The sequence below is a fragment of the Schistocerca americana genome, chromosome 3, assembly GCF_021461395.2.
Source record: "Schistocerca americana isolate TAMUIC-IGC-003095 chromosome 3, iqSchAmer2.1, whole genome shotgun sequence".
Lineage (NCBI taxonomy): Eukaryota > Metazoa > Arthropoda > Insecta > Orthoptera > Acrididae > Schistocerca > Schistocerca americana.
Window position 1 is genome coordinate 643,139,940 of NC_060121.1, and position 27,215 is coordinate 643,167,154.

At 39.2% G+C, this 27,215-nt stretch overlaps 1 protein-coding gene across 1 annotated transcript in view; it reads right to left on the reverse strand.

Annotated features, from left to right (window-relative positions):
• Window positions 1–27,215, reverse strand: part of LOC124605094 (HEAT repeat-containing protein 3) — a 295,904-nt gene that overhangs the window by 39,443 nt on the left and 229,246 nt on the right. Inside the window, exons 7-8 of the mRNA XM_047136544.1 lie at window positions 14,185–14,439; window positions 1,998–2,122 (exon numbers count right to left, since the gene is read on the reverse strand). Of these exons, the coding sequence (XP_046992500.1) occupies window positions 1,998–2,122; window positions 14,185–14,439 (380 nt within the window). The remainder of the gene's footprint in view (window positions 1–1,997; window positions 2,123–14,184; window positions 14,440–27,215) is intronic.

Consider the following 27,215-nt stretch of genomic DNA (forward strand, 5'->3'; position numbering starts at 1 on the left):
ATTCTTGTAATAGGTCTCCTTACAGCAATACTTATAGACAGTTGTCTGTAATTTTCTTCAAAGATGTTTTTGGATCTTGGCTCTTCAAAAAGTATTCAATATTTTCTAACAGTGTCATTTCATCTACGGTTGAATGGAGACACGCAAAAATTCATCAAGTTCTTTGAATTCATACGAAAAAAGTACTGTAGCCCACCACTTCTCACAAAGCAATGACTGTTTTTTACTAGCTGTAGCTCTACTCCTGTTGTGGTTAAAATCTTGGCAGAACTTTTGCATGGAAATCAACTCCAGTGACTTCATCTGATGCCACAGCAGGTGCGTACCATGGTATCACACGCTGTGATTGGAACAATGGACTAGGCACTGTTTTCTGTAGGCAGAGGTTCTCACCAAACACATGAGCCAGGCTGCACCTGTAGCAGAGTAAAGTTACAGTACTATGGCAGCCATCAAAGTGTGGCTTCACTGAGCAAAGTCTATTACGGATTGAGCCTAATGGACCCAGAGCCATCCTGCCTGGACCTTATTAATCATAATGACGGCCCTGGTATGAAGCAGGCTCATATGTGCCACTTCTATTACCCCACACATAGTGTCAATACAGACATGGAGATGGTTAGTGATACTTGCGAAGACATATGATTGCATTTGAAAACTATGGTGTTAAGGGCAAGTTCGAATATGGTAACAGCAACAACAGTCTATAGGCAAAGATGCAGGAAGCTAGATTGACTAGAATGCAAGCAGGGGTAGCTGTTGTTCTATCACTGGTGGCACTTGGTGCTGGTTTTGTGACTGTGAAGATCACGTTGACCAATCAATTCAAAGCTAACAGGCAATAAATCTGCTCTCTACACAGAGTTCACACAGCTATGTACCTTGTGTTCTATGACAACATGGCTAATCTGTGTTGTATGAACTGACTTTTGTGCTTTCGTATTTCACTTAGAACTTCCGGGCTAACAAGCTGTGGTCAATTTGAAAAACTTTCACTGGCCGATTCATCTCTGGTTGTGGGAAACAAACTCAGAAGTCAGGCTGCTTCACCTATGCGGATGTCTCCCACAGCTGGAGATGAAACGTTAGGCGAAAGATTTACATACTGACCACTTCCTGCCAGCCTGAAAGTTTTAAGTGAAGTTAACACTCGCTGTGAATGCCTACTCTATATGAGTCCCTGGGACGTTGTTTAGACACAAGGGGAGGTTCGAGGCCATGATGTTGCTTGTCCTCTCCAGCAGCCATGCACAGCCATTGTTGTCAACCTGCCTCTTGCACACTGAGATCCTGAGTTCAGAAGCACTGTGCCACCCTTCCTCTGTGGTGCCTTCCAGCACTGTGGGTTTTAATGGCCAATGCCAATTGCTAATGAGGGGCCCTGACCGCCAGCTGCCGACTTAGCTCTTGGTTCCCATTAACACTGCCAAGACACCACAATGCCACGCCGCAACACAGCAACTTAACCATGGGCTGTGAGATCAGTAACTAAACACCTAATTGGAACATGGACACCATGGATTGATGCCAGGATGAGTGCACACAACTATAACTGCCATTGCCTGCTGGAGACGTGAAGAGCTGACATGCATGCTGCTCGTCTTGCTGCAGCCACCTTCAGCTCCAACTGACTCCTGTAGCCCTTGCCATCCACATGAACCCACAATGCCAAGTAGGAGAGTCACTGCCACCTTGACAACTAGAACAATGGTTCTTCCAACCCCCCCCCCCCCCCCCATCCAAATTGCCCTCTCTTGCATCACTACAGCACATGCTGAGTCAGTCATATTTTGTAACAGCCTTCCAATTGTTCTTGCATATTTGATTTACTTCTAGTCTGCACAATGGACATAAACAACATGAAAAGGTAAGATTGCCATCTTAAAGTATAAGACCTGATTCTCGTCCTTTGGTATATTAGTTCAGAATTAATATGGCAAAATATCTACTTACTGTGAAGTGTAGTCTCTCAAACAATAACCTTTAATAAATATTACCTCTGCAGACAAAGTCACAACAGATGTTTCATAAGATGGAGGTTCATCATCTGGGATACTCGAGTCACTCAAAATATTATCACTTGTTTCGGAAGAGTCAATCTCCATTGTACTATCTTCATCATCTGTAACATAAATGAGAGTCAGAACAAAGTTTGAATGCAAAACAAGCCAACATTATACTGTGTTAAAATTTGTTGACACACTTTGGCTGGAGCACAGACGTGTACCTTGGTTGCAGCTCCCTTGGGCTTACCTTTGTGACCAGTAGATGAGAGTACCTGAAAGACTGAAGTATTCGGTAGTAATACCTATTTACAAAAGTGGAGATACGCATATTTATTAATTATATACCCATCTTTCTGTTTCACGTGTTCTCAAATTTACGAAAGAAAACTGAACAACTTTTCTGGGAATTACCATCTAACAGCAACTCTGTGCGGCATCAGTAAGGCTTTCCTATGGCGGAATAATACATGACCTTCCAAACTCAGTTACGTAGAACTAAACAAGAAGAATTATCCTGTTGACATTTTTTGTGTCCTAGCAAAGTATTTCAATTGCCTGGATCACAAAATTCTAATTAAGAAACTAAAATGGTATGCAGTTAAAGACATTACCTTGTAACAGAAAAGTGTCATATCAACAAATGATATGACAAAAATAGAACTAAATTCTTAAAATAGAAATATTAATTATAGTGTTCTGAAAAGTTCACTGTCTGGTCAGCTCCTGTTCTTGATTTACATGAAGACTTACTAAGCACATTGCAGTACTCTTAAAAGACCTACTCAGCCGCACACATTAGCATGGGGAGGTACAATACTGATATGAAACTTCCTGCCACATTAAAATTGTGTGCCAATCCGAGACTAGCTCAGTATCATTGTCTTTCGTGGGCAAGTACTCTACCGACTGAGCTACCCAAGCACAACACACAACCCATCCTCACTGCTTTCAATTCTGCCAGTACCTCATCTCCTACCTTCTTGCAGAGTGCTAGTACTGCAAGGTTCGCAGGAGAGCTTCTGAGAAGTTTGGAAGGTAGGAGAAGAGATACTGGTAGAATTGAAAACTGTGAGGACGGGTCACGAGTCATGCTTGGGTAACTCAATTGGTAGAGCACTTGCCTCTGAAAGGCAATTGTTCCGAGGTCGAGTCTCCGTCCAGCGCACAGTTTTAATCTGTCAGGAAGTTTCACTTCGTGGTGGTTTGCCGAGTATAGATGTAGATGGCACTTATTCTATGAACAAATAATGTAAGCAAGTCTTGGATGTGAATATGTCCTTCCTTGAAATACTACTTCAAGCGATTATTGGCATTTGTACAGGGTGAATGTGAAAGTCACAATTATGACACTTAACATTCGATGAAACACGTGCTTGCCAGGAATTTTTTTACTAACGAAGATACAATCCAAGATACATGTGGGGTTCTCTTAATGAGAGACGATATACATTAATTTGCTGTTGCATTTTGATAATTCACATGAACAAGAGTCTTCTGGGTTTAGACTAACTGATATTAACATTTTATGCAACAAAATTAACTCACTGTTATAACAGAGTGAGTGCGGCATTGGTGGCAATATGGAAATTATAGAGAACTACTCCGCAAACCTAGCACTACCAGAGTATTAATTTTGCCAATTTCCCATTAGAAATGAAAAAAAAAAAAAAAAAAAAAAAAAACTGTGTTTGTAATGTAATATCAAAAATTTTTTATTTCCATTTATTCATGAAATACCTTTGAAATTATGCAGTAGACTAGGTGTGAGATGATACTACTCTATACACAAGAGTGCAGCTGCTCTGCGAGTCTACAACACAATTTTGTAAACATGTCTATGGCAACGCCTCTTCTTTGCTCTACAGAAAGTTATGGTTTTCATCTATGGCTGTTTTGCACTTTGGAATTCAGACCAGTCAAAAGTACTGCCAGGCATCAGGAATTTCCTTAAGTTGTCTCGACTGTAGGAGTAGTGTCTTAGCAGTAAAGAATAAATGTATTAAACCTTCTATATGATGCTTTTTTTTTTTAAGTTTATTATGAAGTCTTATCTCTTGGACTGTGTCATAAAATGATATATTTGTGTAGGTAAATTCAGTGGTACATGTGGAAACTGACTGAAGTACTTTGCGAATCAAGTTAGTAGCAAAGTAGTAATGAATTTACTCATCATGTATGATAAGGCAGTTTTTCACACATCCTAGTGGTTATCACACTAAATCTCCGTAACTATGATAGGCAGGTGGTTCTTACCCCCATAGCAATTGGTACCTGACAGTAAGGGATATGTGTACCAAGTTTTGTTGGAATTGGCCCAGTGGTTTAGAATATGGGGAACATGCACACATACATAAATACACTATGTGACCAAAGTTATCCGGACATCTGGCTGAAAATGACTTGCAAGTTTGTGGTGCCCTCCAGTGGTAATGCTGGAATTCATTTGGTGTTGGCCCACCCTTAGCCTTGATGATAGCTTCCAATTCTTGAAGGCATATGTTCAATCAGGTGCTAGAAGGTTTCTTGGGGACTGGCAGCCCATTCTCCATGGAGTGCTGCATTGAGGAGAGGTACTGATGTCGGTCGGTGAGACCTGGCACGAAGTCTGCGTTCCAAAACACCGCAAAGGAGTTCTGTAGGATTCATATCAGGACTCTGTGCAGGCCAGTCCATTCTCTCTCTCTATTCGTTTAGTCGGTTCCGACTCTTCGTGACCCCATGAACCAAATCACGCCACTTTTTCCTGTCTTGCAATTTCTCCTGTAGACCTTCCAGGTTGGAACACATTGCTTCTGTGATGCCATCGATCCATCTCATCCTCTGACGTCCTCTTCTTCTAGTTCCTTCAATCTTCCCCAGCATTAATGTTTTTTCCAGCGAGGCATGCCTTCGCATTGTGTGTCCAAAGTAGGTCAGCTTTTGTTATAAGATTAGACCTTCCAGGGAGAAATCTGGTTTAATTTGCTCCAATATTGATCTATTGGTTCTCTTTGCAGTCCATGGAACTCTAAGAAGTTTCCTCCAACACCACAATTCCAAGGAGTCAATTCTTCGCCGTTCAGCCTTTCTAATGGTCCAGGTCTCACATCCATACATCACAACTGGAAAGACCATAGCCCTCACAATACGGATCTTTGTTGCTAGTGTTATATCTCTGGACCTTATAACCTTGTCAAGGTTTGACATCGTCTGTCTACCGAGCAACAGGCGTCTCCGGATTTCATGGCTGCAGTCACTGTCAGCAGAGATCTGGGAACCGAGATAACTGAATGTGGTCACCACCTCCATGGTTTCTCCTGCTATATCCCACGAATTGGCCAGTCCATTACAGGGCTGTTATTATCGTGTAACCATTCCATCACAGGCTGTGCATTATGAACAAGTGCTCAATCATGTTGAAAGATGCTTCGTCATCCCCGAATTGCTTTTTAACAGTGGGAAGCAAGAAGGCGCTTAAAACATCAATGTAGACCTGTACTGTGATAGTGCCATGCAAAACAACAAGGGGTGCAAACCCCCATCCATGAAAAACACAACTACACCAAACACCGCCACCTCCGAATTTTACTGTTGGCACTACACATGCTAGCGGATGATGTTCACTGGGCATTCGCCATACCCACACCCTGCCATCGGATCGCCACATTATGTACCTTCATTTGTCACTCCACACAACATTTTTCCACTGTTCAGTCATCCAATGTTTATGCTCCTTACACCAAGCAAGGTGTTTTCTCACCTCCCGCTTAACTTTCGTAGTACTTGCAGTGGATCCTCACGAGTTTGTAATTCCTGTGTGATGGTCTGGATAGATGTCTGCCTATTACACATTACGACCCTCTTCAATGATCGGCGGTCTCCGTCAGTCAACAGACGAGGTCTGCCTACAAGCTTTTGTGCTGTATGTGTCACTTCACATTTCCACTTCACTATCACATCGGAAACAGTGGACCTAGGGATGTTTAGGAGTATCGGAATTTTGTGTACAAACATATGACACAAGTGACACCCAATCACCTGACAACGTTCGAAGTCCATGAGTTCCGCGGAGCACGCCATTCTGCTCTCTCATGATGTCTAATGAATACTGAGGATCCTGATATGGCGTACCTGGCAGTAGTTGGCAGCACAATGCCCCTAAAATGAAGAACTTATGTTTTTGGTGGTGTCCGTATACTTCTGATCACTTAGTGTACAGACATCCATTGTATGTATGTATATATGTATGTATATAAGAGGTATGGAATTGTAAGTATATTTAGTAAGTATATTTATACAGTAATGATTGTTAATCAGATGATTCACTTTATACATCAAAAGCATAATGTGGAAACTATTGAGGCAAATCTAAGGTTTGGTTATGCTTTGAGGTGTTAGGTTAGGGGTGAGCTGAGGTATACTGAACATGCTGCCTCCTGTGCTGCAGTTTGATGACAAATTCAAACCTGTGTAAAGCTCCTGAAGTCACACATACTCAAAGTATGTCAAAAGCTGCCTTGGAAGCTGTTCTGTATAACTGTGTCAAATAGAGGGTTCATGGATGAAGAGGGAGGGACACTTCTGTTCATTGTTGATAACAGGAAAGTACTGGATGTGCAATATATGTCAAAATACTGCCACTTCTGTTAATAAGGATACCTTTAGAAGATAAAACATTAAAGAAGAATGGCAGCAGTGTCACAAAGAATCGTGCAACAAGAAATACAGCGGGCAAGTTAAGGCATAGGAGCTCAAGCTACAATAAAAATGTTTGAAATATGTATCTTGATAAATGTAATCTAAGGCATACCAATTACTTAGGGGATTGTGATAGTACAGCTTTCAAAGCAGTGTGTGCAGTAAACCCATAGAGTACAGACTGTGTGTTAACAAAACTGGTATTTGGGGGACACATACAGAAACGTTTAGATTAAGGGAACTGATAAGATATTTTAAAAAAAAGTGGCAAGAACTATGACATGACAGATGTTGGGTGGGAAAGGCAGGCTTTCAGGGATGGAAACACACACAGGGCACGTTTATTTTGGAGAAGCATTCTGAGAAAACACAAGTGTAGATTCTCTGAAACCAGCACTTTGGACCACATTTTTCACACAAGCTACCTACCAATGAGCATATGCTGTGCTCCAAAGGCAATGACATGTGGTGCAGATATTCGAAATGTAAAGAGGCTGGTGAAACATACAGCCATAAAAATATCTTATCCTCTGCAGTATTAAATGAAATTAAACCTATGTACAGAGATCTCATGTATTCAAGACTTGTAGAAAAATGTTTACGTAGAGACGCACAGAACCATACTGAAGTTTTAAAGAGTCAGATTTGGCTGTGATACCCCAGAACCACATTCTGTGGTGCTGAAACTATTCAGATAGCAACATATGATGCTGTTCTATACATTAGGTTGGTGCATAACTCTGTAGCATTTTATTTCGCATGTTGGAATTCCAGTTGCTAAGGGTTTATTTATCAATTGTCATTTGGAGATAGTGAGTGGAGCTGTGTATGCTAGAAATTGGAGTGAAAAGGGGATATATCCAAACATTTCTGACATACTCTTCCATTTGAGTTCAGTAGTGCGATGACAGCAACGGACGCAGCCAAAAACTTTTGCGCCATGTATGGGGATATTGCCATTGAAGAGTGCACAAAAAGAAAATGGTTCTCTCATTCTAACAAGGATCATTTTGACATTAGTGAGTCTTCACATTCAAGAAGACCTTCAGGGCTTAATGAGGATCATATAAACATATTAATCCACAATGATCCGTATCAGTGTGCTTGAGAACTGGCAAATCTGATGTACTATCATGTGATCCTTCCACCATTGTGCAACATTTGCATGCAATGGGGAAGGTTCAAAAACTGGGTCAAGCACAAATCACAAAAATCAGCTAGTGGCTACATGTGCATCTCTGCCTGCTTGTCACTAATTGGCTCATGAACAACAATGATCATTCCTATCCTACATCATTACTGGTGATGTTAACATAAGGAAAAGAAAGGAATGGCTGAGCCGAAACAAATTAGCAACTCCCTGAACAAAGAGCTGCGCACATTCACAAAAGACAATGTTATACATTTGCTGGAACAGCGATGGTATGGTTTACTACGAATTGTTTTCCTGAGGTGTAACTGTCACTGCTGACATTTACTGTCCACAAGAGAGACATTTCGTACATGCAGTCCAAGAACAATGACCAGAAAGACTGCATGAAGTTATGCTACTCCACGACAACACCTGTCCACATTCTGCTAGATTGACAAAAAACACTATACAGGCACCGGATTGGGAAGTCATTCTGCATCCACCTTTTTCATCTGACATTGTGCCCTCAGATTTTCGCATTTGTCAAACTCTATTGAACAACCTTCATAGAACTTGACAGTGGCACATAAAGTGCCCTCCGCCACACACCGTGGGTGGCTTGCGGAGTATAAATGTAGATGTAGAACTTCCTTCTGGACAATAATGAACTCCGAACATGGCTCAATGAGGTCTTTGTCTCAAAACAATGTGATTTCTACAGGTGCAAGATTGAAAAGTTAGCCCAGCATTGGCAGACAGTTGTAAATAATGAAGGAGAATATATTATTGGTGATTAAAGTCTCTGATATGTGTATTTGTTGAGTTTATTAAATTTCCAGAAAAACTTAATGAACTTGTGCACCAATACAATATGATAAGGGGATGAAGAGAAAGAGAAGGTATTATAGCTTTTAGGAATGAATCCAGGGATGCACACATTACAAACATTGAGAGTCGTGGATAAGGAGCAGGTCGATTGGGCTGATGCAGCATTGATAAATGCATCCAAGATACAGGCAGTTGACAAGACCATGGAAAGAGATGATGATGATGAAGACCCTGGTTCTGATGCAGGAAAGTTTTGAACATCCATAAAATCAGTACATTTCAATGAAAAGTTATATAATTAAACCTGTTTTTCTACAAATTTAATTTTTTTAGTTTTTGGGTAACATATAGCTCCTCTAAGATTTAAGCAAGACCATTCAAATTCCTCAACTTGGGTATAAAGGTTACCTGTTTAAAATGGTGATATTCATTGCTTAGGTTTTTTCCTACCAAAAGCTGTAGACTAATTCTTCTTCAGTAAAATCTGTAATTATCCTTAAATTTTTATTCAGATCTCTTAATTGTTCATTAACCTCATTCCTTACCAAGTCACACTGGTTACCAATCTCATCATGTAACCCCGTATTGAAGTCAAAATGGCAGATTCTGGTTCAGCTATTTATTATTTATTTCGAACTTTTCCTTGTGAGAGACTGCGAAATGCTCTTCCAACTTTTGAACCAGTTTATCTATATTTATATATATCTATATTTGAAACAGCTTATCTATATTTTTTTCTTTAAATCAGCTCTAGTGATCTCTAATTCATCTAAGTTCAATCACGGCCTGCACCTTTGTCTTTGCAAGCATACATATTTTGATTATTAGTATACAACCTAACACAATGTTTACATCTGTGTACTTAATTACTTTAGATCTACTGTTAATTCAGCCTTGTTTGCATTTAGCTTTGCATTTAAGTCCATATTCTAATTGCAGAGTTTCCCTTTTAATATTAGTGTGTTCAGAATAAAATTATTTGTTATCTAAGTTATGAACTGCTGCACCTGTAAATTAATTATGTTTTTAGTCTGTGACAGTGCACTATGATCGATATCCATTTCTGCTGCAGTTACACTGTGCTATAATCGGACACACTTCTCCAACTTTAAACTATCTATAAAGGAATACAACATACTCCTTCATTTAACAAATGCTTATACTGCATCTCAACATATGATCCCTTGCTGTATTTCAGCATTCAGCAACAGGGAACATCACTCATATGTACTGTTTGAGATCGTACATTTGGCTTATGACATTTTTGACAAGTTCCCTAAACATCACCCGTTCTGCTGCGACTTCATTCGGCACTGTCATAGCGCGTGCATTTTCTCAGTGATCCACTGCGATACTCCACACTTGGATGCCAACTCATGGAGGTTACACCCACACACCCTTTGGCAGCCAGATACTATTTGTGTGTGTGTGTGTGTGTGTGTGTGTGTGTGTGTGTGGGGGGGGGGGGGGGGGAGGGGGGGGGGGGGGACAGCCTTCACCCATCTCTATGCAGTATTATTATCCATTCAGCAATCTTTATGATGTATTCCATGACACTCTTTTTGCAAAATTACTTTAATATTTTCTAGCAATTTATTTACTGTGCACAAAGTCTCTTCACCTTTCTCCTGTTTCATTTTCATAGTGCTGCCTTCAGTGTTCCCTAATCCTATACCTCAACACCCTTCAGCAAAAATGCTCTCCCATAATTACACAACGGTCCCAAACACTGTTCCTCTATTTCTGACTGACCCTTGGTCAGGCTTACCATATTTATTTATTTATTTATTTATTTTGTCCAACCCACGATACACTATCATATTTTTCTCGGCCCAACCCAAGACATGGTTCTGAAATTAGCTAAAACCTTTGTCAGTTTACTGAAAGATGAAAGTTTATTTATTCAGTTGCATTTTTCTCTACACATAGCCCTTTTCAGAAATGGTTTGGTTGTTCATTTTAATTATATCTCTGAACACCACTAAAATTGCTGTTAGTGTTATCTACAGCAGAGAAAAGAAGAGAAGGAGGAGGAGGAAGAAATCCGCAGTATAACAAACTACACTTTCTTTAAGTTTGAATCTTTTTGTACACTGCAAAACATACAGAGCCAAAATCTGAATAGTTTCACTTGACATTTCACTGACACTTAAGAGATTAACTTGGAATTCCTCCTCTAGTCTGAAATATGTTACAAGAAGGTGAACAGGTTTTATTTCACTTCTGCTTGACCTATTTTATCATTACACTTACAAAACTGTTTTCCAAAGAATGCAACGTATTTTCAAAATGGCGAAATAACGTTAACAATAACTGCTTCAGTTTTGGGTCTAGCAGAGGAACACTTTGGATCATGTAACTTTTTAACCAGTTGAGCTGTGCAGTCTGATGTTTTGAAAACAACTTTGTGTCTAGCAGTGTGGTATGAAAATATAGTCTCTCTTTAGTAGAACACTCCAGATCACATTTTTTCCCCACTTTGGTTTTTAGAAAAATTTTTGGTGAAGCACTCCTATGCTTAGATATTTTCACATGGCCTTCAATATTATCCTTCCGTTTACTGCTCCTGGAGTATGGTAAACCTACCTTTGGTATTCTCTTAAAGGTCTTACTTTAAAACCTGGTATCTCTGATTCCAATCCATTTCTCAAACTCCAAACGATCAATCACTAGCCCTTATTCACCTTGTTGTTCTTCTATACATAGCCTCTGCCACACACCACTCCCAATACATTGTGCTTCTTGGCACCTGTATCAGTTGGCACGCAAATTGCGACTTCCTTTGTTCCAGCCATAACCTTGGCGAAACGCCTCACACCACATGAGGAAGCTATTTTTCTCTCTCACAAACATAGTCCATTAACACTGCTGCCAACAACTGCTCTCCTCTCCTCCAAGCCCAGTGTGGCCTCCATACTGGATCTCCCAATCCCAGAATATCTCCCACCCAAGCCCAATCAAGCTCCAAAGCCTCAAAATCCCGACCCCCTCCTCCCATTCAATCCTAGACCTTTGATCCAGATATTTCTCTTATCAAGAGATATCCTTTCTTTTGAATGGGATATGAATAGCCTGGATTTACTCATGAACTTCTTGTTCTTTTTTTCCCCTAAAGAACAAACAAACTGTTCCAAAGTTAGACTAATTTTTTTCTACTTTTGAATGTGTCTATCAGCATAGTTAAAATTTTCCTTCTCAAAGTAAGTATCGGGCAGTCATTGACTCCTACAATTCATTAAGTGCATTACTACCGTCTATGAGGTAATGAAACAAGTTTTTTCTCCAAAGAAGACACACAGCGTACATTGCCCACATTTAACTCTTCTACAGATATTGGATGGTTTGACATAATTCTCCATGGAATTTTGTATCCCAAGCATTCATGTTGGATTTTTTAAAAATACCATTGTACTCTGTCCTCATACTTTGCCGCTTAAAAAAAGTAAAATTTTTCATCTATTTTAAAATGCAGTGCCTTGTTTCTTCTTTCGTGTTTATGATGCACACTTATGAGCCCACAATGAGTTGCAAAATCCTGTATTATTCTTGATAACACCATTGTTCACTAATATAGGACAAGTCTCAGAGATATGATCCCATGTATGTACAAGAGTAGAGTACTTAAAGTAAAAAAAAAATCGAGGAATTCATTTTCAAGTGCGTGGGTTCATTTTTAAGCGAGTCCTTTCGTGATGTCTGGCTGCTACAACTCTGAGGTCAATGTTGACAATAACTTCAACAGTTTAATTTGTGGTTAATTATTACATTCTATTAACTAATTTTTAATAATTAATCATTTATCACTGAAATAATCAAGAGTGTGTTACATGTCATATGAATGTTCAGCACTGTCTGCCTTTTTAATTATCCTAAGTCAACTGACTTAATACACACTCAAAGTGCTGAAAAAGTAATGAAAAGTCTTTCTATTCCAAAACACAAATTTTCCATCTCTGTGGTTCTAAAATTTAGTTAGGGGTAATCAAAAAAAAATTTAATTCATAGCTGAGATGATGAATGCAATTTCAAGCATGAAAAGGCACTGAGTGAGGATAATCTCCAAAATAATGAAAAATGCTCTGGAAGTAACAAAGACAAAGTAACTGTTTTTTCCCATCTATTTTAAGTACAAAAGCAATTAAAGAGATTGCAGGTGACAGTTGCAGAAAATGGTTACTGCAGTTTTCAACAAAACTGTGGAAGAAACATTTGCATACTCTAAGCAAAGAAACTGTTAAGAGGGAGACTGGTTTCTCTCCAATGACAAAACAAAATTTGACTGGAGATGATTTGTTGGAAACAAACAGCATTAACATAAAAGATGATACACACGAAAATCACATTCTTCAATGTTTGTATTAGCAGTATAGTCCTGACTGTAGCTGGAGAGCATTTATGATTATTTTATTTTGACTGAAGACACAGTGGGAGAGAAAATTCAATTGACAAATATCAGTATAGCACAGTTTCATTCACTGATTTTGCAAAATACAATTACAAGTAATTAGAAGACCCTCACTGCTAATTGTTTCTGTTTGTATGCACTAGTGCACTCACTTACTGAATACTACTTGATAGCTTCTCTGGAAGGTTGAACAGAAATTCTTCATAAGTATGAAAATTTCACTTCCTGGGACTTCTAAGTATGGTTTCATTTACTTTGGGTACAGAAGAAATGTAACCACACATCTTGATATGGGATTTCTCTGGAAAATCACTAGTTTTGGCCACCCTGAGTACAGATCCGTTGTTGCATCAGAAAAATAATGCACCCAGACTCATTTCTGGCAGTTTTTGGAAAGTTTAGTCCAGCATACCTCTTTTCTCTTCCAAATGTACTTATGGTGGTGTGACCACTTTCTGAGCATTTCATGCACAAACGAATGTCTCTTTGCCTCTAGTTAAAATTGATACTGTTACTGACAGTGATGTCAATGTTAAATAGTGAATGATTCATCAGAATTCCTCCTACCAACACATATCCAGTATATTTCACAGCGTAAGCATCACATCTTTGGGTTACACAGCATAGCATCCACCCACTGACAGTAAGGCCTCCTTATAAAAACAATTTTATGTAACAGATAATAATGAATCAAGCTGTTACTGTACATTGTATGCGACAACAGGCATATTGCTCTGTATTTTTTCCCCTTCCCCGCAGAGGATCTGAGGCACACTGTTCACGAGACTTAACGTCTTGACTGAATACACCGAAATAGGGTAAGATTATGTCCCTGGAAGAAGAAGAAGAAGAAGAACCAACAAATATCTTAGGCACAGATTCTCTCTCTCTCTCTCTCTCTCTCTCTCTCTCTCTCTCTCTCTCTCTCACTCACACACACACACACACACACACACACACACACACACACACACACTACTTTTATAAAAGAAATAGCTTCTGATCAAAGAAAGAAGTCCCATTTCTATCCTTACAGAGAAAGACAATTGTATCATACAATAATATAATATTTTTAATAATTCTAAATATACTATGAAAATACTCAAACAAGGTAAAAGGCATATGATTCAACATACCATCACCAGAGCAAATATTTGTCAAAATTTCCAGACATGTCTGCTGCCCTTCAAACAACGTCTGTGTATCTGCTATTAGTTTCTCCTGCTCCTTCAGTTTTTCAGTGTCTTCTATCACTTTGTCATCATCTTTACTCTGAGCAAGTGAGGTAGCCAAGGTGTCCAGCACTTGGCAGTGATCTACTTCCAACACAGATCCCAGAACAGCAAGAATCCGAGCTGTAGAAATCTTTGCTCTGATGTTTAAAGCCAGACCTGTGGATTTAAAGTATGTATATAGAATGGAACATTACGGTGAAGTACACATAACATGGTATATCCACATACATGAGTATCCTCCTCAATAATTTTCAACCTAGTTATGAACGTATACAAAATGTTATAAAAAATCTTCTGCTAACCACTATGTAGAAGCAATTACAATCCAGAAAAAGAAACTAGTGAACGATAGCAGCTATCACTTGCAGCTTACAGATCAACAGTGTTTCACAGAATTACTGATGGGCATATGTATTGCTAGAGGATGAACTATGTTGTACAGAACAGAGGTTCAGATAGATGACTTGAGAAAATGAATGGGAAATAGCATAATATAATGTATCATTTAACACTGGATTTCAAACTGGCTGCTGCTGATGAATACATGAAAAAAAGTAAAAATAAAAACAGGAAGAAGGATAAGAAAAGAGGGGGGGGGGGGGGGGGGGATGTGCTCAGTAAGAAGGACGGAAAAGATGAAAGCAGAAGGAAGAGGGAGATGGGAGTGGAGAACAGGAATAGGAGGTGGGAAGAGGATTCTTATTATTATTAGTGAAATGGTAGTGGAGGGAGAGGGGGGAGCTAGTGGCAGAAGGAGAAAGTAACATTGTTTATTTCATTTGGCATTATAGTTTTTTAAGTTTGTTTGTTCTTTAAAGGTGATGCTATTACAATTGTATACATGTTGCAAAACTATTTTTTGAAGGTACTGTAAGGAGTCAACTCTACATACACGTATTTGTACTTGTTAGCCCACTGACAACTATACATGTTAACATGCATTTGCTACAACAGGCATATAACAACAAAATAGCAGCCATCTAAGAACCAAAATTTGAAAAGGTTCACAATGTTGTGGAATACCATTTGCACTTTTGGGAACAGAAAGTGTATTAACAATCCTAAACATGAAAAATACCTGAGTTCCACAGGATCTAAAAAAAGTTAAAAACGTCAAGCTAAATTAAACAACGAGAGACTTGATCAGCTAAACTGATCATCACCAGATTTTTGAAATTTCAGCTGTCAATGAAGTTTAGGCCACTGTTCCTGTTGATTAAATTGACTGGCACTCCAATCTCTAGCATTTCCTTTATTAGGTTGTGCTAGAAATTTGGTGAGGGCACTTATATCCTTCAAGACGTCTAAGGAAGCTATTGAAACATTTATGGAGAAAAATGATGATAATGCCAGGAAGTAAGGGAATCTGGACACTAACTGAAGAACTAATCAGTCATCTCTCAGTGTCAAAAAACATGTGACTGGCAACTCATTTTTGAATGCAGGCATTAGATTTAATCTCATCTAAGAAATATAGAGAGGATTTACTATAAAAGGAGATGAAGCTGTTTATTTTCTGTAAGTACTTTCCATGCACCCTATATTTTATAATTCTGAGTGACTAGGGACTACAAGTTCCATTATTGCCACAATGTCAGCTGTTCTAGGCAGAAGACATGCTTTGATGGCGCTGCACATTTTCGCAATTGTGATCAAGGTAAACTGACACTGCAGTGCTCATCTTTGGCATACCAGTGTAGGTGTTTTCTTACAAACAGCTAACTAAAGAGATCTGTGCAATTAACATGTTTATTTATATGTAAAAGCCAATTTTGGAATTTTCCTTTATGTGAGACGGCGTATGCCAGATTCGTGTGCCAATTTGAAATTCTAAATTTGCATATTTTACTGTTTGCATCATTTCTGTGTAATCTTTCACTGATTGTATCAATATGTATTGTGATATATTGTGAAATTTTGAACATTTGTGAGTGCGAAAATGAACTCATACTGGTACTCTTTTTATCAAGTGCAAGTTTAAAGTTATTTGTGCTGTTTTAAAATTTTTGAGAACAGCAGACCTATCCTCGTCCAAAATAATTATTCTCCAATTTTACTGTATAATTACATGAGCAATAGTTCTGTTGCCTTAATAGAAGTATTGTTTTGTGTATTTGCTTCAATTCTTAGTTTATAAGGCCATCATCAGGCTTAGATTTTAAAGTTATTTATTCACTGTTCTGTAAAACACTGTACCAACAACAATGCAGCTCCACCGTGTTCTCAAACACAGGATGAGTTAGTTGACATTTGTAAGTAGGACGAAACTGCCCTAACCACTGTCAAATGATTGGCAGTTGCTGAGAATTGGTGTGTTGGAAGAGCTTCTGAGAGTCATGTAACACAGCCTGTGGTATCAAAGGCACCTCAAGTACTATCTTCTGCCGCAGATCCCATCTCCTCTGATGGAAGTATGGGATCTGTCATCACTTGTCCACTTGACTGTGAGTGGCATATCAATGGCAGATTTAGGCATCCTGTGCAGGGTAGACAGAGACAAGGAAGGACTCAGGGTGTTATACCAACCCCCCTAACCAATAAGTTTGAGTGCTGTTTTTCACCGAACAGAAGCTGAACCAGTGGGGCTCAGTTCACCTGTGTTGGGGAAATCTGCTTTGTCCTCTATCAGGAGGCAGCAAACACAGAAGGGTAGGTTCTATTAATCATTGGCAGCTGAACAGGTTGAAGACACTATTCCAGCAGCTACAAATGGAACAGGGTCCAACCAACTGCAGATTGTGGCACATGTTGGAACAAACAATGTCTGTCATCTGGGTACCACAATAATACTTTGACCATTTCAGCAATGTGGAGAGATGGTTGAGAAGACCTGGTCTGCCCATGGAGCTTCAATGAAGCTCACAATTAGCAGCATTGCCCCGGCAAATTATCGTGGTCCCCCAGTTCAGAGTCAAGCGGAAGGACGTACCAGAGAATTCAAAGGTTCTGTGACAAGCTAGGGTGCCACTTCCTGGAGCTGCGTCATCATAGGATTGAGAATTATTGGGTCCCACTAAAGTGACCATGGTTGTACTACACTTCAGAGGCTGCTACCCAGATAGCCGTCTATGTGTGGGGTGCTTTTAAGATTAGGCTACTCTCCATCCAGTCCCAATGATGACAGCTGTGCGAGACCTAGACGTATAACTGTAGGATCCAAGAGAATATTAAAATACTAGCAGTTAGCTGCCAAAGCATTTGCAACAAAGTGCCAGAGTTTGAAGCACTCCTGAAAAGCAGTGAAGCTCACGTAATATTTGGTACAGAAAGCTGGTTTAAACTGAAGATAGATAGCAGTCAGATTTTTAGGGAAAACTGAAGTGTATATCAAAAGGAGGCTACTGGGAAATGGAGGTAGTACATTTGTTGCAGTAGACAAGAAACTCAAATCCACTGAAGTAGAAATTGAAGCTGCATGTGGGATGGTTTGGGCTAGACTCAGTATCAAGGGTGGACATAAAAGATGATCAGATTCTTCTATAGCCCACCATGCTCAACTTCTGATCTAATTGGAAACTTCAGAGAAAACTTCATGTCACTTATGTGTAAGTTCCCCAATCATATTGTAATCATCTGTAGAGACTTTAATCACCCAAACATCAATTTGAAAAGTTACAGTTTTGTCTGTAGGGCATGACAAGACATCCCGTGAAACATCACAAAATGCATTCTCTGAAAACTAGCTTGAGCAGATAGTTAAGAACTACACTTGTAATGGAAATATTTAGAGTTAATTGTGACCTGACCTCTTTGAGGATGTCCACATCGAAACTGGTATCAGTGACCATGACGCGGTTTTGGCAACAATGATTACCAAATACAAAGGACAACATAAATAGGTGGAAAGATAAGTATGCTCAGTATACTACATTTATAAAAAATCACATAAACATAAATTATTAAAACTTCAGCAAGGTGAATGCTTACTTTTTGAAACAATTATTGTCCTCACAGATGACACATATTTGACACTGTTGCAGACACTTTCAATGAATAATGATAGTTCCAAATCAGAGTCTATAACCTGACAGAGTTCTGAAGAAATGTTCTATTAGCATGTAGCTGGATCTGCACTGTGACAATACTGTCGACTTAAGCGACTGATTACACAGAGACTCAGGTTGAGCAGCACTGTGCTCTCACATAAATAACTTTATAGTTGTGGAGGCGAAAGGAAAAATATGGAGACATGTTCACACACAGATACTCCAATTCATTGATTTGTCTGGCAGCAACTATCTTTACTTCTGGTGTTGTCATAAATTACCAATTTCTGGACGAGACACTGTTCTGCGGATGACCCAACATGAGGTGCCTAGTGAAATTTTTGACTGGATTGAGGATTTTTTGATAGGGGGGACATAGCAAGTTATCTTAGATGGAGAGTTATCGTCAGATGTGAAGTAACTTCAGGTGTGCCCATGGAAGTGTGTTGGGTCCATTGCCGTTCATGTTTTACATTAATGATCTTGCAAACAATGTTAACAGAAACCTCAGACTTTTTGAAAATGATGCAGTCATCAATAATAAAAGTACTGCCCAAAAGAAGCGGCATAAATATTCACTCATCAAACAACACAAGCCTCAAAAAATAGTATATCGCCAATTGGTATTGTTTGTGATCCCTCCAAGGTCTTCGACTGTGTAGATCGTGATACTCTCTTAGAAAATGGAGCTGATGGCTTTACACACAGATGGTTTGAATAATATTTGCCAAACAGAATGCAAAAGGTTGTGCTGAATAGTTCAGACAATGTCAGAAAGATAGAAGATTTTAGTGATTGGGATAAAATCACGAAGGGAGCCCCACAGGCTTCAATTTTTGATGCAATCCAATTCCTTATATATGTTAATGACCTTCCACTTAACAGGCAACAAGCAAAATTGGTACTTTTTGCAGATGATACTAGCGTTACAATAAATCGCGTTTGAAAGCAACAGAAGCGATTGTTAATGATGTTTTACAAGTAATTATTAAGCGGTTCTCTAAACATGGACTCCCCCTAAATTTTAAGAAAAAACACTACATTCAATTCTGTACTACGAAGAGTGTCATACCAACAACTGATGTAACACACGAGCAGGAGTCAGTAAATAGGTTAGAATGCTCAAAATTTTTGGGTGTACATAGTGGTGAAAGCGTGAACTGGAGGGAGCATACTACTGGGCTTCTCAAACAAATGAGATCAGCTACTTCTGTTCTTTGTACAGTTGCTAACCTCAGTAACAAATATATCAACCTTCTAACATATTTCGCATATTTCCACTCAGCAATACCATATGGAAAAATTTTCTGGGGTAACTCGTAACTTAAAAAGGAAGTATTGATCGCACAAAAGTGAGCAGTAAGAACAATGTGTGTTCACCCATGAATGTCGTGAAGGAACTTCTTTAAGGAGTTAGGCATTGTAACTGTGCCATCACAATACTTGTTTTCTCTAATGAAATTCGTCATAAATAATACATCACAAAATTTGAGAAAAACAGCGATGTACATACCTACAACTCTAGCAGGAAAGTTACCTTTATTATCCCTTGTTAAAGCTGTCAGTGGCTCAGAGAAGAGTTCAATATGCACCAATAAAAATTTTTGATCATTTGCCCAATAACATAACATATTTGACAGGTGGCGAAGCAAGTTTTACGAGGGGCGTTTGAAAAGTTCGTGCAAAGTCCGAGAGATGGCACCACCGGTGCGTATCAAGGTCATGTTTAGTTAGTAAAATCTTTGGAAAGAATGCACACCAAGTTCCAGCAATACTGGTCTATTTCTTTGTGTTTGGCATTTGTATGAATCAAGGAAGTCGAGTGATTGTCAAAAAAAGGACAAAAAAGAATTTCATGTGGTGATTAAACATTACTTGATGAAAGGCAAAACGCCTCAGGGGACTAAAGAAAAGCTTGATAAACATTATGGTGACTCTCCACCTTCAATTAGAACAATTTATAAGCGGGTTCAAAATTTTTGGAGTGGCCATATGGGCACAAGTGGAGCTGAATGTTCTGGAGGCCCTGTGGAGGTTACGACTCCAGAAATCATTGATGAAATCCATGATATGGTGATGGATGACAGAAGAGTTAAGATGTCTGAGATTGCTAGTGCTGTGGGAATCTCAAATGAATGGGTACATAATATTTTGCATAAACATTAGGGCTTGAGAAAGCTATTCGCAAAATGGGTTCTGCGATTGCCCGTGCATGACCAAAAACGATATTGTGTGAAGTGTTGCAAGGATGGATTGCAGCTGTTCAGGAAGAATCCGTGGGACTTTAAGTGTTGTTTTGTCATTGTGGATGAAACATGGATACATTACTATACTCCTGAGACCAAACAACAATCTAAACAATGGGTTACCAAGGGAGAATCTGCACCAAAAAAGGTGAAGACCATTCCTGTCTTTTGGGATTCGCAAGGGATAATCCTCATCGACTATCTGGAAAAGGGTAAAACTATTACAGGCAAATATTATTCAACCTTATTGGACCGTTTGAAAACCGAGCTTTAAAAAAAAAAAGACGATTGGACCACAAAATTTCCATCACAACAATGCACCAGCACATATCTCAGCAGTTGTGGTCGCAAAATTAATGGAAACATAATTCCAACTCATTTCACATCCCCCCTATTCTCCAGACTTGGCTCCCTCAGGCTACTATTTGCTCCCCAATTTGAAGAAATGGCTGGCGGGACAAAGATTTTATTCAAACGAGGAGGTGACTGCAGCAACTAATAGCTATTTTGCAGACTTGTACAATTCCTATTATTCGGAAGGGATCAACAAATTAGAACAGCATTGGATGAAGGGTATAAGTCTAAAAAGAGACTATGTCGAAAAATAAGAAAGGTTTACCCCAAACATGTAAGTAGTTTTTATTTTTGCTTGGACTTTTCCAACGCCCCTCGTAAATCTAATTTGTAGCGTGTTTAAAATTAGTTGTGAACTTTGACAGTTCAGTATGGAGCAAGTGGAGGTTAGCCTAGTTGCCAGCGTATGCTGAGCGCGTCAGCAGGTGACGACAATGCCAGGCCTACCTGACAGACTAGCCTGACTGCATGAAATGCAAGATGCGCAATCCAGCCGATCTGCAATCTTTCTCATACAATTTTAAAGAAGCTGCTCACTAGTAAATTCTGATTCTCACACATCTTATAGCGTAATTTATCAGCTTCATGATGAACTACCTGTCATTTCGTAAATTGTCAAAATTATTGTGATATGTTGACATTCAGTTAACTACTGCAAGAAATTCTTAAAGTTTGCAGTGAAAAATAGGGGTTGCTCTGAATTTGCATTTGGTGTGTGTTGAGTCAAATGTTGCTGCATATAAAATGTAGGCAACATACTTAATTATTTTTTAAACTTGGAAGGAAGAAAATTGAATGTATGTACACCGCTCCATCACAAACTCATGCGCCAGAGAAAAGGCCAAATTGAAACATTCATAAATTCCTCATATCTCATAATGGTTTGGGATATCTGAACAAAAGTTTGGCAAGTGATAACACACAAAGAGGAGAGTATTTTACTGTGTAAAACTTACACCTCTATCACAATATTCAAGTAACTACAGTCTCTCCCGCATTGTCCATTACTATTATCGAATTCGGAGTAATGTTTTGCAGCAGAACATCATCTTCACAGCTGGTGAATGTGTTGCTGAATGACCATTTTTATTGTGAATCTCATGTTTAGACGTACTGCACTGTCGTTATTAATGCAGTGCCAACACAAAACACTATTCGCAATACCTGATGAGTGCAGATCACCTCAACACCAGAAAATACTACTTTGCAATGAGAGCTGACAAATGTGAATGCATCTAATGTGTGACCCCACATGGTACTCCTTATCCACAACATGGTAACAGGGGTACTTTACCAACCAAACTGATGGCGGCGTGGTGGTGAAAGCCAGTTCGCCATTGGTGTTACCTCAGCAATGGCATCACGTCTCCTCCAGTGAGCTAAACATCAAAAATTGCAACTATGAAATTGTTTTGTCTAGACAACTCCTTCTGTTCCACTGATGAATTTAAACTTAAAAACTGGGAGCTCGTAAAAAAAAAAAAAAAGCTGTTAACTGACTCGTCCCACATCATTTCAATAAAAAAGATGAGCAAGTGGGAAAGGGGTGCAAAGACTGGCAATTTATGGTCAGAAATGTAAAACTGTACAGTTCACAAAATGAAAAAATGTATCCTACAACTATAATATCAATGAGTCACAACTGGAATCGGCCAGCTCATACAAAAACCTGGGTGTCACACTTTGTAGGGATATGAAATGGAATGATCATGAAGGCTCAGTTGCGGGTAAAGCAGGTGGTAGACTAAAAGGAGATTGCCTACAGATCACTTGAGTGATCAGTTCTAGAATTTTGCTGAAGTATGTGGGATCCACACCGAATAGAGCTAATGGGGGATATTTAACTTTTACAGACAAGGGCAGTCCCAGCTTTATTTGACCTGTGGGAGGGAGTTACAGAGATGTTGAAGAAACTTGACTAGCAGACTCTCGATTGAAGACAGAAAAACTATTCCAAGAAAGCCTGCTTATGAAGTATCAAGAACTGGCTTTAAATGATGGCTCTAGGCATATACTACAACCCCTAATGTATCACTCACACAGGGGTCATGAAGACTAGATTAGATTAACTGCACCACTCACACAGGCATTTGAACAATCATTCTTCCTGCACTCCAGACTGAAAGAAAGGATACTATGGTATAAGTTCCTTCAAAATTTAAATTAAGAGATGAAAGTCTTTTACGCAACAAATGAAATACTGCATGCTGCAGGGATGCTGGGAACTCTTTGATATACACACTGTCATCACAAGTGCAAGTGGTATCCCGAACATGATGGAAACAAATACAAAAGAAACCCATCCAGGTGGTACACTGAGGAATGAATCTGTCATTGCACTAAGTAATGCAAATGGGCCAATGGATTATGTAGAGTCCATACTAATGTACATGGATAAGAAAGAGCCTGTGATTTTTGGAAATAGGAATTCCAAAATTCAACTGAACAATAAACATTTCTTTGGAACATACAACATTAACACACTTTTACATTTAGAAAAACTGAAACAGCTCATAAATATCCATGAGGAACAGAACCTGGTCATTTTGGCTCTATAGTAACACAGACTCAATGATGAGTATTTAATGAAGTTTGAGAACTACAGGATTTGCAAGGTCAAATCATGAAAAATATAATGAATAGTACATCTCATTTGAGGAAAACTTTTGTTGTGAACAATTTAAAGGAACTTACATCCGCCTCTAAAAGGCTTTATCATCTATCAATAACGCGTGCCACCAAAACGTATAAGTCAACTTATGCTCTTGCAACAAGCAATGTCAATAACAAAAAGAACTCTTAGGAAAGTGAGTGAGTTCTGAGAACTACTGGAATCAGAAACCCAGTAAATTCCAGAAAATAACATTAAAATTCCAATGAGAGACTTTAATGCTCAAACTGGGAAAGAAAATTTTTTTCACAAAATTGTTGGGGACTTTCCAGTACATGAACAAGAATACAAACAGCAAAGTCTTATAGAATTGTGCCATTTATCCCCACTGAAACTGATACCTACAAATTTCAAGACTGCCTTACAAATAAAAAACTTCAAGATCACCAAACGAACTTCTGAGAGAATTTCAAATGGACCATGCAGCAGTACCCATGAAAAATAAGGAAATCATGAAGTGAAGGTTAAGAAAAGGAAAATATTGAACAGTAACATTTATGAAGATGAAGTTGACCCAAAAAATCAATTAAATGTTGGAAAGAAACGTAGCAACAAACAAAGAACTATATTTAAAACTCTGAGACACTGAGGCAAAAACTTGGGCAGAATGATCAACAAATACCGTCAACAACTAAGAAACATAGATGATGGACCAGAGAGCATGGAAGCCCTGGTGGTAGGTCTGAACAAGAAAGAAAATTCATTTTTAAAATTTATGGAAGTTTGATGACAAACAACGAAACTGATAAATGTTAAGCATACACGATAAATACCACCTCTGTCACTCTGAAAACAAGACTAGAAACTTCTTTGAAGATTATAAATACAACCTCTAACGGTATATCACCCCTCTCCCCATTAATGACTGGCAGTGATAGTTTTACCCAGATTGAGGGACCTATAAATTCTAAACACTGTGACCCGTGAAGAGCCCACAACTACCACAACTTCGTAACTTGGGAAATGTAATGCCTCATATACTGAGTCTTGACTAAAGGCTTTATGAATTTGTTTTTGTGATTTTGTGTCAACTTTATCTCATTCCAACAGCAGAACAGTAAAATGTTTCAAGACATCATGCTCACATGTCCACACCAAAATATTCAATTCACTTACTGTGATGAGATGAGCTCTATATCTTCTTATGCTATTATGTATTCAATTGCTTACTGACTATTGTAAGAGTAAAGGAAGTATTCAGACGAAACATAAGGTTGACCTTTCCAAAATTTTTCATCAATCAACACACTAGACCCGGCCGGTTCACTATCTGCTTTTGTCAGATGGCTCAAAGGAGTGGGAAACCAGCTAGCTTTTGGCGACGGATGACAGGGGCGACAGATGACAGGGGGTTAAGAGTGGTGAGGGGAAGGGAGAATTCTGAACAAGGTTGCTTAGGAAGAGAAACTGGAGAAACTGTTTTCATTGATGATGATTATGATGATTAAGACTATGTTGCATGTGGACACTCAACAGCAGGGTCATCACTGACTTTTAAGAAGTGTCAGCCTGCCATTCTCATTCTCATAGGGGTGGGGGTGACACAAGACCTGTCCACACAGGTGGAGTTGCTTATAATGCATTTAAATTCACCTATTAGTTACTACAAAAATGCTGTCATGTTACACTAAACTTCGACACTGAAAATTCGATTAAAAAAATAGTAAAAAAATTCAGAGCTCGCTGATCTCCTAATTCCAGAATTTTAGGAGTGAAGCCCAGCAATTCACAAAATTTCAGAACCCACGTTACACTGGCGTCGGCGAAAGCGAGGATGGTAGGAAGATCTCCAGCCAAGTTGAAGGCCGCCCTGATGTAAGTATACAAAACACATTTAGGCAAAATATGTTGAACAGAAAGTGGCATACCACAAACTTAACAAGTAGTGAATCCTTCTGTCTGAGGAGGAAACTGTGTGTTAATGGGCATGTGCAGTATGGTGAGCAGAACTTCCTTTCATCAGTGCGACTGGCTTGTAGTCCGCCACGCCTGTGCGTTCAGTTTGAGTGACTGCAGTTCCACTACCAACCATTCACTTTCCCAATGACACATGATTCTTCTGTCCAACAATTAGATGATGGCATGCAAGGAGATCATCGACATAGAACACCATCCCTACATGCTTCTTTGACTGCTTTGTCAGCTATGCCATTTCCTTTTATCCCGACAAAAAATTCAGTTACCTAGCAAAAGACTACCACCTCCCCTCAGTGTTGGATCTGCTGAAAGGAGCCATGAATGGACCTGAATCAACTGGTCTACCGGAAACATTTGATGGACAACTTGAAGTGCACAGAGTGAGTTAGAGCAAACCAGAAACTTTGTACTATGATGCCTTTGAAGCCACTCCAGTGCTGCTGCAGTGCCAAGTAACTTCACTTCATTATAAGTAAATCGTTGCATATGGGGAATTAGGAAAATCCTGTAAGGGAAAACAGTGGAACAACTGACTGCATTCCTTTGCTGGGATCCATCTATGTATACAATCCCAACACACTGGTACTTAGAACTGAAGTAAATGGATTTTTTAAGAACATAACCTAGAGTAAAAATCAAGCTTAAAATCACACTGGACCTCTGGAGGCACCAAGACCAATTTATTCCATCCTTGTCTGCATATTGGGAGATCTGGTGTGTCCAGATCTGTGAGATAGGTGGTTGCATGTATCCCAAATAGCATGGTCACATGGGGCTGAAATCCGAACAGCCACTCAAAGGTGGGGTGGACTGCTGCACTAAATACCCAATGACTGAGGCAATGCTGAGATTTCCATGGCCTGTCAAGCAAGATGAAGGCACTGCCGAATCCAGTGTGATGGTTCATCAGACTCTGCACGGAGAACTGAACTAGGCTGTCCAAAATGCTCCAGTTGATATCCATATGCCCTCATTGTGGACAACATCTAACATCTTAAGGCAGAAAGTATGTGCTGAGCCATACACCATGCTGCTGTAATCTAATCATCATCTGACAGACATAACTGCAGGAGGCAGAACCTGTTAGCTCCTCACACCTCTCTGTTGAGGTATTTCAAAATATTCAGTATTTTGATGCTCAGTTAACACTCTCCCAGATGAGAGGGCCATTTTAGTTTCGTGTCAAATAGTAGGCCTAAAGTGCACATGTCCTTAAAACTTAAAATACTGTCTCCCCATCATGAGTTCTGGTTGGTTAAGCTACAACAAGCATGATTAAAACTGACTGAAGCAGTATTCTGTAACAGAGAAATTAAAAACAATTTTACTGACCCAATTTTCCAGTCTCTCGGTCAGCTGCAATTTCCTCGTTATTTTAAAGTCAGAGGAGTAGTAGATTGTGAAGTCATTCAAATGCAAAGAACTTTCAACAGGGTTTCTGACTGTGGAAGAGGTGCCATTGCAAACACAGTGACACTGAGTACACTGACTGGGGGATCCCATTCTCCCGATCAAAGCAGTATGACACCAATGAGAGAGCAAAAGCACCTATGCTTGAGGAATGTAACAATATTATTATGAAAAGGATAGTTGCTATTCACTATAGAGCAAAGATGCTGAGTCACAGATAGGCACAACAAAAAGACTTCCACAGAATAAGCTTTCGGACAACGAGGCCTTTGTCAAAAATAGGCGACAGACAGACAGACAGACAGACAGACAGACAGACAGACACACACACACACACACACACACACA